Source organism: Taudactylus pleione, unplaced genomic scaffold, assembly GCF_031769625.1.
Source record: "Taudactylus pleione unplaced genomic scaffold, aTauple2 ptg000918l, whole genome shotgun sequence".
Classification (NCBI taxonomy): Eukaryota; Metazoa; Chordata; class Amphibia; order Anura; family Myobatrachidae; genus Taudactylus; species Taudactylus pleione.
Window position 1 is genome coordinate 2,420,562 of NW_028285319.1, and position 18,739 is coordinate 2,439,300.

An 18,739-nucleotide genomic window follows, 5' to 3' on the forward strand; every position below is an offset into this window, starting at 1 on the left:
AGGAGAAAAATAGTTTATATTATTTACCGGCATAATTCATGTTCTAAGATTCAAGGCTATTTAATGCAGGATGCAGGTAGGAAGAGATTTATTATACAAATATCTCAGATGTACTGTATGGAATAAATAAACATAATCTCTCAAGACATAGCATTTGATGCCACCCAGCTTAGCCATATGCATACGTTTGTTTAGCAATCCTAGTAGCTATTTCACAATAAACACAGCTGTCAAATGTGCACCAGTGTAAACCCATAAGAAAAAATACATGCATCTTCTGTATGGGATGCAGTCGGGATGCCGAAGTTCTAAATGCCGACCGTCGGCATCCCGACTGTTTAATCCCGGCAAGTGTCTAATGACCGGCGTCAAAATCCCGACGCCGGTCATTAGACCTACGCCGGGAGCCAGACATCCGGCTTACCGATTGAAGGTAAGTAGCAGTACAAAGGGAACAGGGGTCCAGCCAATCAGAAGCTCTGGTCACACCCATGTAATACATGGTCATGCCATTTTATCATGCACAATACCCGGCTTCATTGTAACACTCTTGTATCAACTCCCAAATGTTGGGAGGCATGGAACAGTTTCATTAAAGTGAGCAAATTTGCCTTTGTCTGTCCCCTAACCCACTCCAGCATAGGCCTGTTTTATTATTATATTAGATAATTCTACACTCACATCTTAATCGTTGGCCTCACAGGCTCTCCTATGTATGTGAGCTACAGCTCATTCTTACAGCTACTGGCTGGGCTATGTACTTCCACAGCCTTTCTGTTATCTTATGGAGTGACTTCTCCTAGGCATTCTGTCATGCTCAGCTACCCAGATTCTTTGGAACTCTCTAATGCATGACAACAGCATGTTCCCCACTCTATGTTGCTATGAGTGGTCACTTTTATAATTATTATTAACCATTTCTAGTCATTGTATTGTTGTAAAGTCAGTTTTTTTTTAGTTTGCTGCTTTGGAGCTGCCACCGTGTATCTTTGAGTGGATAATAAAATACTGTATATACTGTATCACCAGAGCCGTAACTAGACTTTTTGGTGCCCTGTGCCAGAAAGAGCATTGGCGCCCCCCTCATAAAGCACCCAAAAAAGGGGAATGGCCTCATGGGGAAGGACCACGGAAGAGATAGGAGAGGCCAGGAGATGCTGGGGATGAAATAAGAGGAATCTACAAGTGAGAATGATGATAAACAGAAATTTTACAGGTCGAAATAGTGCCCCCTGACCTTTGGTGCTCTGTGCGATGGCACCGGCCGCACTACCCTAGCTACAGCCCTGTATATCACAACAATTCTATTAGGAATACTGTTTTCTTTTTGGTTTGTTTAAATATCAACAGAATAAAATATAATATATATGATTATATGTAAGGAATTAATTAAAGTAAACAAAAGTAGTCTGCAGCATGTATTACTTATAATGACAGTTATACCTTAATATAACAGTATTCAGTATATCCAGAAGTGGGATGGACTTTCAAATGTAACTGTCATCGTGCAACAGCCAAAAGCTTCTTTATGCAAAGAAGAGTTAATAAATCACTTCATTACCTGATAAGATCGTCTATATTTTCTTCCACCACTGTGGGAGGGACATTAGAGACGATAACTTGCATATCTAGCTGATTGACCACAGAAACCTGAAAAAATAAAGACGATATAATCATTTGGAATTTCAAGCACACTATTCCATTAGAACAAAATGTAATAAATGAGTTCTCATCTCTACAGTAGGCATTGCCATAATCTAATCATTTCTTATTTCTGTACAAAGCGATGGGAGCTGGAGAGAGCCTTGCTGCTCTCTGTTACCGCACACAACTGCTGGAAGTTAGAGTTGCAAAATAAACAACTGATTTAAATGCTGTGTATGTAATGCTTACAATTACCTGCAAACCTGTGTATGCAGTGGCTGTGCTACAATATGCAATAGCCGCGGGAGGTGTCTTAAGTAAAAAGACGCCCGCTGCTGGCTTCTCTGATCCAATGCTACGTCCGAGGGGTGTGTGGGGGGGGGTGAAGGGGCTAGTGGGAGACTTGCCCACTATTCCAGGTGTCTGGGAGGACCACCCAATTTTCAGGAGTCTCCCGGCCATTCCAGAAGAGTAGGCAAATATGGGTTACTGGGAGAATCATGCTGCCGGGGGCAGTGAGGCTACTTCCAAGGATGCAGCCACTGGCTTTGGCACGCCCAGAAAATAGGGCCGACAGCAAATTACAGCAGCGTGTTTAATCATGCAGCCCCAGATCTGCAAAAACATTGATGATGTGCATAAACGCCAAATTTACATACATTATTCAATTAGGCCCGTAGACGGTTCTATATGGTAATAATAAGTGATTCCAAAGGAGACATATTGTAAATGGCCACTCACATTTGATATAATATATATATATATATATATGGGTCTACTTGGTGGTAGCTGTGTGATGGTGAACTGTCTTGACAAAGGTAATTTTGGGACCGAAACATCGGCTTTGGTATGATATTTATGAGCTATTAAAGCATTTTTCTACTGAACGGTGAGTGCCCAATTTTCTTTACTATATATATTGGTATATCTATATATATATAGGTATATCTTACAAAAAAATAGCTGTATGTATTGCAATAGTCACAATGAAAACCTTTAAGCGCACAGTCTAGCATTCTTCTTCTTTAGCTTTTCTTAAGTCAAAGACCGAAAATAATCTTGTTTGTTTTAAATTCACTAAAACTATTTCTACTTCCATAAAAGTGCACAAGCAATAACATTTCATTTTTAGTTCAAGGGTGTTACGTTATTCAGAATAACTTCAAACTCCCTCTAGGAAACAAGACTTCAAGAACCAGGTTCAATTCCTTCAAATGGGATCAATAGCTCTGACAAGCAGCCCTCACTTAGGTGACACATGACGTGCTGTCATTGTACAAAACAAACGTTCCTTTCAACCTGAATCTAAGATATTCTGAAAGCTCTGGTCATGAAAATAAATAGGTCCCTATTTTTAAATACTGTGTTAAATTTGCAAAGCACAAACTAATCCATGCATGATTTGGAAACATAAATGTGAGTATATAAACACCATGAACAGCAAAGGATGTAATGATCAGTTAGTGCTGTAACTTGTATGACAGCTGCATGCACCACTGCTGCCCATTATATCTACACTAGAAGCCGGGATAGAGAAATCTGGATGACTGGATACAGCCTGGATAAATGAAGTTTTGGGAAAACCATGTAAGAGGAGATATGTAGCAATGGGGTTAGGTATGGGATCCTGGAGGTCGGGACCCAACTATGTAAGTGTCTTAACCCTAACCCTCTTCCCCACAAGCTAACCCTAACCCTCCCCCCTGCAGACTAATGCCGGGTACACACTAGGCGATAGGTCATCCAATTCCGCGGATCGGCTGACATATCGGGCAAGTTGTCTATTGTGTACCCACTATGTGCGGACCTGCTGCCCAACATCAGAGCGACACAGCTGCCGACGCCGGAAAGTTCAATGGTGCTGGTGAACGACATATCAGATTGTGCAGTGTGTACTGACCTCCTGATATGTCGTTCATTGGCACCATAGGGCATCCCATCGGGGGATTACCCGTGTACCCACCTTAACCCTAACCCTCTCCCCCGCAGCCAAACCCTCCCCCGAACCCTAATACTTACCATTGGGCTGCCAATGGCAGTCAGGATTCTGGCTCCGGTATTCCAACTGCTGTCGGGATTCCAGCACCAGTATTCTGAGTGTTGGCATCCCGACCGCCAGGATAGTAACTATATCCTGTAGCAATGGGGTGACTGACAGGTTAGTAACTGGCACAAAGCAATAGACCGGTAGCAATGGAGTGACTGACCGGTTAGTGACTGGGCTGTAACAATGGAGTGACTGACCGGTTAGATACTGGCTGGTAGCAATAAAGTCACTGACCGCCGGTTTGTGGCACCATCATTACATTTTTATATTGTAGTTTGATTGATGTCCCACATGTGAAATGCCTCAGGGAATATGACAGTTGAAAGAGGACATTACCATTCTAGAGTAATAAAGGTCATGATGGTCAAACCTTTTTCAGGTGTGAAACTTGTTAAAATGAAGTGCACATTACTTTTATTCATTGTACTTACAATAACATCGGCCTTGCTGCTTAATCCTTTTCCATAATCATCTGTAGCAACAACTTCAAACTTGAAATAAGACCTCCTCATGTTCTTAAAGAGCATTGCAGTTTTGATGACACCAGAATATAATTCAATTACAAATCCCTCTTTGCTGTCTTTAATTGGTGGCACGATCAGTTTATAACTATTGATGCTGTAGTTCCCAGTGTCCTTATCTTTAGTCTGAAATAACAGCAGAATAATTAATTGATAGAATTTAGTATTGTAGGTGATTTTCTTTTGGTACGCCATTTGATATTACTAAAATAGACATGAGGTATATTCACAATTGATCTGATAATTAGCAGTTAACAATATAATTCTTATATTACTTTAGTGGATTTGTGGTTTATACAATGAGACATACAGATGTGTTATCTCAACCAATTCTCATCCAAATACAGCTTCCATTAAAATGAACTAGTGACATCGCTGAGACACCAATATTATCAGCTAACTCCTAGTGAATTAATAGGCTGTATTGTTATAAATATTAGTATAGGCTCAGTGCGTAGCTCGCTTTAACAAAAGCATAATTTAACATCCTTTAGTATTTTGCTGTAACCGAACCTGGGAGCAGGTAAATAATTCATATAATAAAGTAAAACTTTCATCAAACATGGGCTGGCACTTGGGAGATTGATGTCATTAAAGAGACGATATTAAAAAGGTGATTATTATTTTGAAAGCAATATATGATTTTTAAGTCATACTATTGAAGAACAATATTGTTTGATAGTGATTGTGGTGGTGCTTCAGGGACCTATTCTAACCATAAGAGACAGATAATTCCTTTTCAGAGCTGTAGCAGGGGATAATGTGCCCTGGGCTGGCCACTGCCCAGATCATGTGATGTCATAAGCAGCAGTGGCTCGTACCCTCTGAGGGTGACTCCCGCTGCCAAAGTCCCAGCAAGGCAGGTTTTATTAGGCATTATAGACTTGAGAATATTAATAAAATGATGAGCCGGCAGCAAACATCACAGGGAAAATGGCGGCTCCGCTACCTGTTTGGTTGATTTGTCCCCCACCAGATCCCGTTTCTGCAACTTAATCATATACTTTGTAGTCAGTGCCCATCACTACAATGTTCCACTGCTGCCAGCTCTCATCATTCCCAACCCTGCTGATGCCTATGTTACAATCCTCCCAGCCACAGCAAAATTGCCCACAGAGGCAGACAGACACCTTCTTGATGGGCATCATCTCAACATCAGCGGCCGCGCGCACTATACGTTAGTAGCGCACTGCCGTGATTATTTATTTTTTGTTCCTCAACAGGACACATTGGGGTTAATTCAGCATTGCACTCAAGTGGCAGTGGCAAGGCCAGGGGCTGCAGCTTTGCAATTCCGTCCCAAGCTGAATCACCCCCATTGTAATCATGTTCCAATTTACTAGCAAAATGTACTGTTGTTCCAGAGCAGATGGAGTTCATGACAGCTAGCATTGCAAAATTCTTAATATGTATAAACAGTTATGCATTAATTTGCTAAAGCACAAGAGAACACTAAGCATAATAAAATAAATGCTCCAACAAATGCATTTTTATTGGAAGACATTTGTTAGGACACCGGAGTATATTAAATTAGAAGATTTTTTTCCCTTTTTTACTGTTGCTGTTCCAAATTGCCATGCTTCTATGCTAAATATATATATATATATTAAATGTAGCTGTACAGCTGTAATTTATTTGTATACAATAAAACTTTTTATTTTGCAGATGCTAAATGGAAAAAAAAGGCTTTGTAAAATATAACTAGTTCTCGGGCATACATTTACATTTAATAAACTAAAACCAAAATGTATGCTAAATACACAGTAATATGCAGTTTGTTCAACACTGACAGGCCAAAAATACAAACATACTTTATTAATACAAATAATATTGCAAATATAAAGTACATTTGCAAGTGTTGAAAATGATTGGAAACATATAAAATCCACACTACAATTATAATGCTGTAAATGCCCAAAGTAAATATTTTAGCTGTGATAAACACTGTTTATAGAGCTAGTCATACAATATGTGTTTGCCAATGACAAATAAAATGTATATAAACAGTAGAAAAAATAAAACTACAGTAAAGGTGCGTATCCACTACGTGACCCAGGGAAGACAGTACGATTACGACATCGTAATCGTACAGTTGTTACCAATCCCCTGCAGTGCCTACACTGAACGATTAGTCATTCAGTGCAGGCACCCTCCATCATCCCCGAACATGGCCACCCTGTCGTTATCGGCAGATTGACTGGCATGTTTGGGCGATGATTGATGTCGGAAATGACCAGCGGGAGAGCGCATCGCTGGTTGTTTCCAACATTTTAGTGCATGATTCATGCACGATTAATGGACGACTGAACGATAACGATGTCGTTATCGTTCAGTCGCCCATTAATATCTGCTAGTGGATGTGTGCCCTAAGAATGAGTTTACTGAGGGGTCATACAAATGAAGGTGGAGATTCGCAGAAGACACCACATGGAAATCAAATGTACACAAACAGGTGTGTTTTTTAATTAGGAAATAAATATCATTGGTAACCCAGAAACAAAACATCTAGATCCACACCTGCTAGAAGGTAACTTCACTCTGCACATTATAAAGCACTATATATATTCTATATCAACTATGCTTGTTAACAAAAAGTACAGTAGCTACAGTCGATAAAGTGTTGTTTACTATGAGACAGAAAACTGAAATATATTCTATCCTGGCTTTGAATTATGTTTTAGTACATCACATATTCAAATATTGTATATTCACCACTCATGTGGTACCTATTGTTTTTATTTCACAAGGTTATTTCATACCTATTGGGGGGGAGGGATTTTGAGTAAACGGGAACAAAGAGATAAAAAATTTTTAAGACAGAGGCGGCTTTGTCTTAGTCCCTACACTATAAAGATGAGCTTATTGGCAGAACTCTCTCTGTACATTGGGGGCCATTCAGACCCGCTCGCGAGCAGCAGTACGCTCGCATGCGAGTCGATGTTCGCCACTGCGCATGCGCGAGACCCGGGGAGCGACGAGCTTTCCATCACTCCGTGTTTCGCACCAAAGGAGGCGTGCTGTCGATGTTGATTGACAGCACGCCCCCTTTGGTGGGCGTGCCTGCCAGACGGAGGCGTTCCCATGGGAACGCCTACTGTCTGAAGCCGGCCCCACTGACATCACTAGTGATGTCAGTGGGAGTGATTTTGGCTCTGATAGAGCCCAAATCCCTCCAGGGCTTGTGGTAGGGAGACCCTACTGCAGGGTCTCCGTCGCAAGTCCGATGGTCACGATGGTCAAGACCATCGCGACCATCTTTTTGGCCACTCGCATATGCTGTGGGTGGTCACCCACAGCTATATGAGCGGCCAGGAGGCCGCTCCATTTTCATGGAGGAGGGCCCTGATTCAGAGCGAGCGCTCTGGTCAGAGCGTCCGGCTCTGAATCAGGCCCATTGTGTACAGTGCAGCATTGTGCAACGGGGGTGAGACAATGATGACCTTATTCAATGCGAATTGTGGGCCTGATTCAGCACGGATAGCAATTGCAATCGCGTAAGCAGCAAATCAGCTGATGGCTGCGTACTGCGCATGCACCGTATTATGAGTGTACCTCGATCGCACTGCGATTACGCAGGCAGACAGGAATCCATTGCGGAATGAGTGCCAAGCCGTGAACTTTTGGGGGTGGTGATGGGGGAGTGGTTGCATAAACGCAGGCGTGTCTGTACATTTGAATGCCGTTGCATGGGCGTGCATATATTAGCTACTGCGATTTGCATATACAGCTTGAGTACTCACTGCATGCAGCGAGCCTTGCAATTTCTGCGACGGGTCAGACTTGCTGTAATTATGCATGACTGGCTTTTTTGTGCTTCAATGTAATCAATGTATACGCTGGTCTGCGACGTGTTTCAGATATAAGAAAGCAGTAGTGGACATTTATATGACAGCTGAGCAGTGGCAGACATTAGCATTTTTCGCAGCTGCATTGCATGCGATTATGCAGCTGCGATCCATGCTGAATCAGGCCCTGTGTCCTCATACTTCTGAGGTTTGGCATGTGGGAAACTGGACCACTTTCTCGGGTTACTGGGAAAGCTGGTAAATATGGTCCCAGGGACAAACTGTGGGGCACGGAGCAGAGAACTTTATCATTACAGCCGCACTCCTGGGACAAATTGTGTGATCACAGCCACATCTACTTCAATACACAAATTAGTGGGATGCAGCAGTCTCCCTGACATTCAGGGAAAGTAGGCATGTACAGTATCATTGAAACAACAAGTTTAAAAAGAAAAGAGCTCTATTATGTGACTACAGATATTAGTGAGGATTCAGGCTTTCAGATTTTGGGGTCTATTTACTAGCCATTTGTTTTGAAAAAATGGCAAACGGACAAACCCGCAACTTTACTAAAGTCAAACCTGACGGGATTCTAACCCAATGTGGTTGAGAACACTTTAGAACATTGAATGCACAAAATATATTTTTATGTAGAAGATTATAGAAGCACCCAGATTTACTAATGGTGACCGGGGGGATCACACATCCCATTTTTGTATTTACAGATGACCTTGGACTCCTACCTGGTGAAGGGGACCCACCACCTCCTGGGAGAAGGTAAGTAAGTAGTGTGAGTATGTAATAAAGGGATACATCATTCACATTTTTTTATATATTTTCTTCACAGTGGAAGTACAGGTGCCAACGACCACTTACAGTCTGTGCCTGCTGGCACTGTGGTTTCCAAAGTGCCGGCATGCCAGGACAGGCTTGCTGAGACCTGTTGTCCCACTGTAAAGAATAACATAATTTCTAACTTTAACCCATTAACTCTGCACCCGCCGCCACCAGGGGTGCAGGTAACAAGCCCGAGCCTTTTAGCCCTGGGCTGGATAATCCCTGGGAGGTGGACCCCAATTTATTTTTGAGGTCCCCGATTTCTGGAGAATGCCAGTCCTGGGCTGACCAGTTTGTGGTTGGTTTACATTATTGCAGGGGGACCCCATGCTGTGGGGGGGCCCCCTGCTACAGTGTAATCCCCCCGGCTGGTTCAGTCTAGTGCTGGTTAATGGAAAATTGGGGAAACCACATGCCAATTTTGCCCCCCGATTTTCCAACATCAAACCAGGCTGAAAAGTCTGGGTATTAGGAAGGGGGACACAACGTTTTTTTTTCTTTACATTTTTAATTCTTTAGTTGCTTTTAACACTAAGAAACCTGCACAGATAATAGTAATCTGTGCAGTGTTCCTGTTTGGACAGTTTTGCCATTGTGTTTTAACTTGTATATGCTGTTGATTTTGAATTGAAAAATCAAAACCTACGGCATTTGGAGCTGCAAAAAAATGACCAGCATCGTCGCCTATTTCTTCAAAACTTGAAAAAACAATGGATAGTAAATACTGGGTTTTTTAGACAACAACACGATGGCGATATCCTTCTATTTCAGTAAGTTTTGATTTTGAACAAAACAACGGTTAGTAAATATACCCCTTTGTCTCAAATCACTTGGCGGTTACACATTAGAACACATGAAATTAATGAAAATTGACCCTTCTACTTAGAGAAGTGGAAACTGACATCCAATAAAACTTGCGTGTTTATGCTTTATGCCACCCAGCATTTTTAAGCAGTACCATGCATGAACCATTGTACTGTACCTTCACTTCGACATTCCATGACACACATGACAATCATGTCTCTCGACACCTGGTATAAACTGGAACAGTTTTCCACTTCTATTTTTTTTAATATGCATTTTCTTTTTTATTGCTTTCAAATCAAAGTTTGAATTTTGTATGGATTTTTCCCAAAAAAGTTTCCAATTTCTTTTAAAATGTGTATGTCAAAAAGTACCAAAACAAAACTCAGTTTAAAAAAATATTTGAATATTTTTTTTTTTGCTAATGATACTACATGATGCATTTATTGAACTGGCTGTCAGCAACATGCATTCTATCCTTTTAAATTATTTTCAAAATTTGTTCATGCTGATTTCCCAGACAATTCTATTAGCCTCACTGACAGAAAGCTAACAATCTCTGAAATTTACATATCACATTATGCTGAATACAGACCACATTGATCTCTGTCTCTGTTAGATTAAAGATAAATGCCATCTCTTGTTAGTCATAATTGCATATGCCACTAAAAGGATACATTTAAAAATCAGAAATAATGGCCTGGGCATGTATTTATAACAAATCACTTAATCGGTGTAAAAATTCTCAAAGTAAAACCTGTAGAGATTTTAGTAACAGGTATAGCACGAACTTAGAATGACATTTTACAGTGACCTTAAGTGGCTTTTTGAATGCATGACATTTATTTGCACAAAACATTTCCCTTTTATTATTTAGTTGCTTGGCGAGACAACAGAGTTAAAACATTATTTCCAATGACATTCAAAATGGCTTCGGGTTTTCGTTGGCATTATACGCGTTCCTGCACAAGTCATTTATCTAAGGATTGCCCCATGATCAGTCTACTTTTCCTATACCTTTGGCTCAGTAGCAAAATAAGTAGCCAATTAGGATATAATGGTATCCTGTATATCCTTGTTTGACAACAGGAAGAGACTGTCTGCCTTCACAGGACTCTTAATGAAATGCAGGGCCCCGGTGATCTTGTTAAGCCTTGATGTTTTGCTAATGTGCTAAATGGAATTTCAACAAAGATACCTTCCATTATTTGTGTGCTCCTAAAAAGCTTAAAACTAACGGATGCAAAGAATAATACATATGTGTGCTCTTATGTCTTCATATAACTATACATTTGAAGTATACTATTATTACAAGCAATTTGGCCTTAATGAGAACCTGACAGGACATAAAATAAGAGACAGGAAAAAAGTATGCAAAGGACTGAAGAGATGTTACCTCTGCTTGTACAGTATGCAGTGGCAAACGCAGGGTTTCTAGAGGGGAGTTTCCAAATGCATGATTTTAGAGAGAGTGTGGCCATCCCATGAAGAGGGCATAATTAGCACGTAACCAGCTTTAATATGTGCCATACAAAGTGTAATGTGTGTCATAATTCCGGCATATACAGGGTCAGAAATAACAGTAACCCATTAGATGCAGCAGTAGGGCCATCCTGCCTGAGCTGAATATTTTTATTTCAGATGTGGTCACCATTCCAGAGCATTGGAGCAAGTCTGGGGGAGCAGCAGAAGAATCTAGCACTGCCCTGGACATATATGTACATATTGGTTTCATTATGCACTGGCTAGTGTATTAATATACGGTATTAATAATTAACCCTGTTGATAGTTTTTAACAGTGTGCCCCTAACAGTGCATGTTTTCCAGATCTCCTATTTGGTACACGTTAAAAGATCCACAGGCGGTGCTAATTTTTTCATTTGTGATACTGAGAAAAACATGCAGCACTAGTAAGATTTTATTATGTTACTATTTCTATTGTGGTCATGCTGTGGGCTGAGGAGGGGGAACTCCCCCTGTATTTGCCTATGGTAGGACATTACAGCAGTCACTCCTGGTTTTACCTTGATAAGGTGATTCCAACAAACAGGTGACAGAGTCTTTAATAAAAGCCATTCACGCAGAGTTATTTGGAAAAATTAGCTTTATGAGAAATTGGTGACCAACTAGAACAATGGTATTATCTGAGATTTGCCGATTAAAGTGATTCAAAACTACTCTTGGTATATGCTGCTAAGCAGGGCCGTAGCTAGGGTGGTGTGGCCGGTGCGCCCACACAGAGCGCACATGATCTGTGGGCGGAACCAGCCACCTCCACCCACGATCATCCCCTCATATCTGCAATGTATAATAGTAGCGGTGTGCCTGGCTCCTTCATCGGCCGGGCACACCACTACTAATACATAATACAGTGGGCAGTGCTGCAGCTGCCTGCCTCGTGTGGTCCGCCCCCTCCCCGTCTGTTGTAGTGTCTTCCGGGGCTGGGAGGGGGCAGATTGGGCAGTTAGGGCACTGGGTCATTTCCTGCTGCTCCGGCCTCCACTCTTCTCAGCAGCGGCTGTCACACAGTTACAGCACTGCTTCCTGTCAGCAGATGTGGAGGCGAGGGCCAGAGATGTCAGTCTGGTGATTGACGGTGCGGTGCAGCGAAGCTCTATGACCATCGCACATGGCCCCATCCCCAACCTTTCTCATTGCTGGCTTCTCACAAAATGCAGCTCTGCTAAAGTGCTATGCTGCGGGACACACTCCTCCTCCACCATGGTGGGCATGCGGTGCGGATGTGACAAGCCTGTGCTGCTTCCATATAAACACAAGTGACCCAGCCAGTACAGGGCATAGGGCACCATACTATACATCTCAGGGCATATCAAAGTGGGCTGCGTGATGACCTGCTCCTCGACTGAGTCGCTGCTGCTTTAACAGGAGTAAAGAAAAAAAAAACAAGTACTATGGGGTTACTTTGTAAATTCGGGAGTTATATAGGGGCACTGTGTGTACTGGAAGTTAATATGGGGGCATTATGTTTACTGGGGGGTAATTATGGGGGTGCTGTGTGTACTGGGGCAATATGTGGGAATTGTGTGTACTGGGGGTTACTGTGTGTACTGGGGGTAATATGAGGGTGCTGTGTGTACTGGGGGTATTATGAGGGTGCTAATGTGAATAAGGGGCACTACTTATGGCGTAATGTGAACTGGGGGTACTATAGTGTGGCCATGCCCTTTCCCTATGAAACCACGCCCTTTTTTGTCCCGCACGCCTGCAGCAGTCTCCCTGACATTCAGGGAAAGTAGGTATGTACAGTATAATTAAAACAACAAGTTTATAAAAAAAATAGCTCTATTATGTGTCTACAGATATTAATGAGGCTTCAGGATTTCAGATTTTAGGGTCTACTCTATTTACTAAGCATTTGTTTTGGAAAAAAAAACGGCAAACTGACCAAACCCGCCACTTTACTGAAGTCCAACCCGACGGGATTCTAAAAACCCAATGTGGTTGAGAACACTTTAGAACACAGAATGCACAAAATATACTTTTATATAGAAGATTATAGAAACACTAAGATTTACTAATGGTGACCGTGGGGATCAAACATCACATTTTTTTATTTAAAGACGACCTTGGACTTCTACCTGGTGAAGAGGACCCACCACCTCCGGGCAGAACGTAAGTAAGTAGTGTAAGTGTGTAATAAAGCGATACATCATTCACTTTTTTAAAATATTTTCTTCACAGTGGAAGTACAGGTGCCAGCGGCCACTTACTGTCTGTGCCTGCTGGTTAATCCCTGGGAGGGGGAACCATAATTTATTTTTGAGGTCCCCACTTTCTGAAGAATGCCAGTCCTGGGCTGACCAGTTTGTGGCTGGTTTACATTATTGCAGGGGGACCCCATGCTGTGTGTCTCCCTGCTACAGTGTAATCCCCCCAGCTGGTTCAGTATGGTGCTGGTTAATGGAAAATTGGGGAAAGTTTTTCCCCCCGATTTTCCTACACCAGACCAGGCTGAAAGGTCCACGGCTGGTTATGGTGTTAGGAAGGGGGACACAACGTTTTTTTTTCTTCAATTCTTAACTCTTTAGTTGCTTTTAACCCTAAGAAGCCTCCACAGATCATAGTAATCTGTGCAGTGTTTCTGTTTGGACAGGTTTGCCATCGTGTTTCAACTTGTATATGCTATCGATCTTGAACTGAAAGATCAAAACCGACGGCATTTGGAGCTGCAAAAAACTGACCAACATCATTGCCTATTTCTTCAAAACTTGAAAAAACAATGGATAGTAAATACTGGTTTTTTTTTAGACATCCAACACGATGGCGATATCCGTCTATTTCAGTCAGTTTTTATTTTGAACAAAATGACGGTTAGTAAATATACCCTTTTTGTTTTACAATGGGTAAGGGGAACTTATCAAATGAATATGTAGCAAGAATTCCTGAGTGCAATAACTTCTGTTAGAATGGCAGCAGAGAAATGGTCTGATGCATTCTATTGGCAAAACACCATGGAGCTGATGCAGCGTTGTAAGTATATCAGACATACATTGTTCAAATTAAGTGAGCACAGAAATAATGCATTCACCGATATACACAGCTGTGTGCATCTCGAGATGGGACCACCTCTGCATGTGCGCCTGGTTTCTACATCATCATCAACAGTGCACAATTGCACCTGCCCTACTCCTTTTTATAAAAGATATACCCACAACCAGGCTTATTTATGCATATGGCAAACTCAGAATAGCCCACAATGCATGAACACAGCACTGAACCATTAATATGTGGGAACACAATATAACAACCCAGTTCCACCAATTCGGGTATTAAAATAGATGCAAATTAAATGCATATGACTCTGCTTCACCCATACACGTGTTTATTTTTACCGCAGGGTATATTCATGCAAAATACGTTCCTCAATGGATATACATTCAGCTCTGCATCAGCCCCTATATATGAGTGAGATGCTGCACAACTGCCAGTGTATCAATTATCTCTGCATTCCATATTCAGTGATTAGTGCTTTTGTATAGATGCTATAAGTTATCGTTGTGGTCCTCTTAATATGTCCTGTTACTAACGTTGGCCCCATAGACACTTTAGGTAGAGCACCAAGCAGAGGAGGGGACACTATGCCCCTGCCAGTGAGATGGAAGCTCCAAGAGCCGGGAGCAGAGAGTTACTGATGACTGTCCTATTTTTATGTAATACTGCTGGGTGTAGCCCCATTATAATTATGTTGTTTAATCATAGTTTAATGAACAGATGCTGTGTGTCTGCCCATGCTCCAAACTTCCAGGTGTAGCACCCTATCACTCAGCTTGGCAATATGCTATTTGTGACATGCAACATGGTCTAAAGTTGCTATTCCAAAGAGAGTAAGTTTATTGAGCGACGTGTTACATTTTAACATTGGAACATCAGTAATTGAGGTTGCTTGTATAATTACTGAACATTTAATTTGTGATGCATGCCAGTTCCTATTTACCATTTTGCTTGTGTTTGCAGCCAAAATACAAGTTAAGGATGTCTGTATTTATCTAAAATACAAACAACTGCATTTGCAAACTGACAAACACATTGGAAAGAGACAATATTTTTCTAGAATATTTGCCAGGTGCTTATTAAAAGGTTATACATTTCAATGTGGAGAAAGCAGAGGTGAATGGAGGCACTCATGGAACTGGAGGGTGTGATGAATCAACATGTGCGCTGATACCGCTTCTCCCCATGTATTGAAGTGGGGTCGGGTGGCAAATGACAGGGGAGCTAAGCACGCCAATCTCCCAGCCAATATATGATTGGTCAGTGGCATTGACCGTTATGACAGCTGCAGCTATCGATTTTGACAGCTGCAGCTGTCAATCCCCTATCACCACAGCAGGGACAGTACTTGCAGGATCTCGCATGTGCCCAGTGGAGCCGGCTGGGAGGTGAGACACAGCGCATCAGCACTAGGCTTATGCGCTGTGGGCTCTGGCGGGAATTGTTTGAGGGGGGAATTTTCACTCCCCCACTCCGGCGGACGAGATGTTAGTACATCTCATCAGTACTGCTTCCTGCTTTGCATCGGTAAAGAGGTGAAGTAGCAAGTTATAATGGCACGATGTGTACCACTATAAGGCATCTCCCCTGGATCTTTGTCGTCATCAAGTGTAGATTTTTTCAATGTTTATTACCCAGACCTCCCTTTATTAAATTAATGAATACAGAGTTTGAATATGATTTTAAAATTAGCATGAATCAATTGCATATGATTTCAAATATATGTATAAGACATCTACCACTACAAAGTGCTTCTCCTAACAGTATAGCAAAATGATAAGTAATAAGATTACAGCCACTGTGTTACCTATACTCATGCTAAAAAAAAGATTAACATTTACCAGGAATTACCCAAATTTCTCACTATATCAAAATGTATATGTTTTACTCTGAATACATACAATATACTAGTAGTTTTCAACCTCAACCCTCATGCTTTCCCAACAGCTCATGTTTTTATGAGTTCTGTCTGTGGAAGCAGGTGGGATAATTACTGACCCAGCTAAATATATTAACTCACCTGAACATGATTAAAAACAAATAAGACCTGTTGTTGGTACATGAGGACTGGAGTTGAGAAAAACTGCTACTGTATATACCAGTGATTCTCAAACTTGGTCCGCAGGACCCCACACAGTTCATATTTTCCAGGTCACCCAGCAGGTGCACTGGTGTAATCATTACTCACTGACACAGTTTAAAAGATCCACAGGTGGTGCTAATTATTTCACTTGTGATTCTGTGAAGTGACCTGGAAAATTTGCACTGTTTGGGGTCCTGAGTACCGAGTTTAAAAACTTGTGGTATATACAATACAGAAAGCATAAAAGTTTATTTCAATTATAGCCTCATGTCTGAATTCATAGCTAAGTTAGTTTAATTCAAATTATAACTAATACATAATACAATGTGTATGAATTGTTTTCCGCACCTTACCTCCATTCATTCTAATTATGAATTTTGCATCACATTAAAAGTCTATTTCGTTGCTGTCTCCACAAGTGGTTTGTGCCCCTCAGGCGCGGTATATTGTAAGGTAAGACTTGGAATAAACTAGCTAAAAATGACATGAACAAATCTATCTCACATGCCACACATACAGTTTTTGACAGGTATATCAGACCCTCCAATATGACCCATTCCATAAGTTACAAAATGCTCTGCTCCTGGTCTTCGTTCTTAATTTATGATTGCAGCCACCTGTGTTGAAACACTTCTCATTAATTAACTAGTTCAACACAGGTGACTGGAATCATAAATTAGGTGGGAAGTCCAGGAGCAGACCAATTTATCCTAATGGAAAGGGTCATGTTGGACAGCAGAGTATATGCAGTGAGTTAAGTTCATTACATCACTGGAAAGCTGGCCACACATCTAAAGATTATCTGTCCAACCAGCCAACTAGTTGATTGGTTGGAATGAATATCTGGTAAGGGATGAAAGCAAATGACAATCAGCAATTTGCTCCCAAATGCCGGAAAATGGACAAAAACTGTTGTTTGAACAAATAGTTTAGATCAAACATTTAACAAACTTGTCTGACGACCATTTTCATCTGTTTTCTGGCATTTAGGAGCAAATTGCTGATCATCATTTACTCCCATACGTTGCCAGATTTTCATTCCAACCAATCAACAAGTTGGCTGGTTGGATGTAAGTTGGTCTAGTGTGTGGCCAGCTGAAGTCTTTTGTAACACACTATGGGGCTGAGGCAGAGTGAGCCCTAGTCAGATTGTGTAATGTAACCTGTATAAAATCCCTCTGAATGTGCACAGAAAAGCAGCTGCACGCATATGCTCTCATGCATTTGTGTGAATCTGGTACGCCCGCTTGTGCCTAGTGGCTTAAGAAAGGGAGGATTAATGTAGACTGAGTACAACAAGTGCGTGTTTGTGTAATTGTGAAGAGAAGCAGACCGGGACAGAGACACATATATCAGTGTGATAGCTATATAATTTGTGGGTGGTAGAGGGCACAAGCCAATAATTCACCACATTAGCAAACTGCTTCTGTTTGCATAATAACAAATGCAACACTGATGCTGGTAGTTACACAGAAACATGAAATTTGATGGCAGACAAGAACCATTTTCTCTAGCTAGTCAGTCCATTTAGGGTTAGCTTATTGTAATAGTCGTTTTCTTTATTGCTCATGCATATAGTGTTTTGTGTGTATGTTTCAGTATTGTATTGTTTTTTTAAATACAAGATGGAGATTTGTTCCTGCTGTATTAGAGATATATTTAATGTGTATTTTGCAAGCAAAACAAGTAGTTAAAAACCACCAGTGTATGTGCTGTGTATGCAGGGCCTTTGGGACCTTAGACGGACCCGGGTACTGTTATGTGGCCAAATCTGGGAAGCGTGGCCAGGCCATACCACCTCCAAAAACTAATAAAAAATACACTATACAGGCCCCTCATCATGCAGTGGGGCCTGCTCCAGGTCGGCGCTGGCACATCACCATCTTTCCATCACTGTTTGGAGACATGTCACATACGCAGTAAAGAGCAAAGACTCTGGCACCGTCTGCTCTGCCAGCAATCATCTGTCCAAATACATTATGGAGAAACAGCCCTGCCAGGAGCACTTACACAGGGTTCTGCCACACAGATTATCGTATGCATGCAGGGTGTGCAGCGCCGAGGGCCCCCCCTGGACCCGTGAGCCTGGGTAAGTAGTACCCACCCATCCCCCTTCTCTCGGCACCCCTGGATGTATGCCTGGCAGGGCCATCCCCATAGGTTCTCAAAGTACACATGCATATAGAGTGATAGCCAGCAGAGGGCACCACATTAAAACAAGCAAGATGGACATCGGACAGATCTGAGCAGCCATAACCCCAATGGAAGATGGCAGAGGAGAAAGGAATGAGCTTTTGTGGTAGTTGTAGTATGGGGTTTGACGCTGGTTCTGAGTATCAAATTTAATAAGATTGCCTACCACACTGGATTGTGCTGATTAGGGCATGCTCTTTAGTTAAGATTAGGTATTATTTACCTGTATAATACAGGGCACATGCTTTGTGAAGCTTATGAAAAGTTCTGCTTGGATGATCGTTCTTTTGTGTAACCACCTTTGGAGGATTTA

The 18,739-nt window shown here is 41.7% G+C and overlaps 1 protein-coding gene across 1 annotated transcript in view; it reads right to left on the bottom strand.

Moving 5' to 3' along the window:
* Positions 1-18,739, bottom strand: part of PCDH15 (protocadherin related 15) — a 1,543,840-nt gene that overhangs the window by 107,992 nt on the left and 1,417,109 nt on the right. Inside the window, exons 27-28 of the mRNA XM_088459638.1 lie at positions 4,123-4,338; positions 1,562-1,650 (exon numbers count right to left, since the gene is read on the bottom strand). Coding sequence (XP_088315764.1) covers positions 1,562-1,650; positions 4,123-4,338 — 305 coding nt within the window. The remainder of the gene's footprint in view (positions 1-1,561; positions 1,651-4,122; positions 4,339-18,739) is intronic.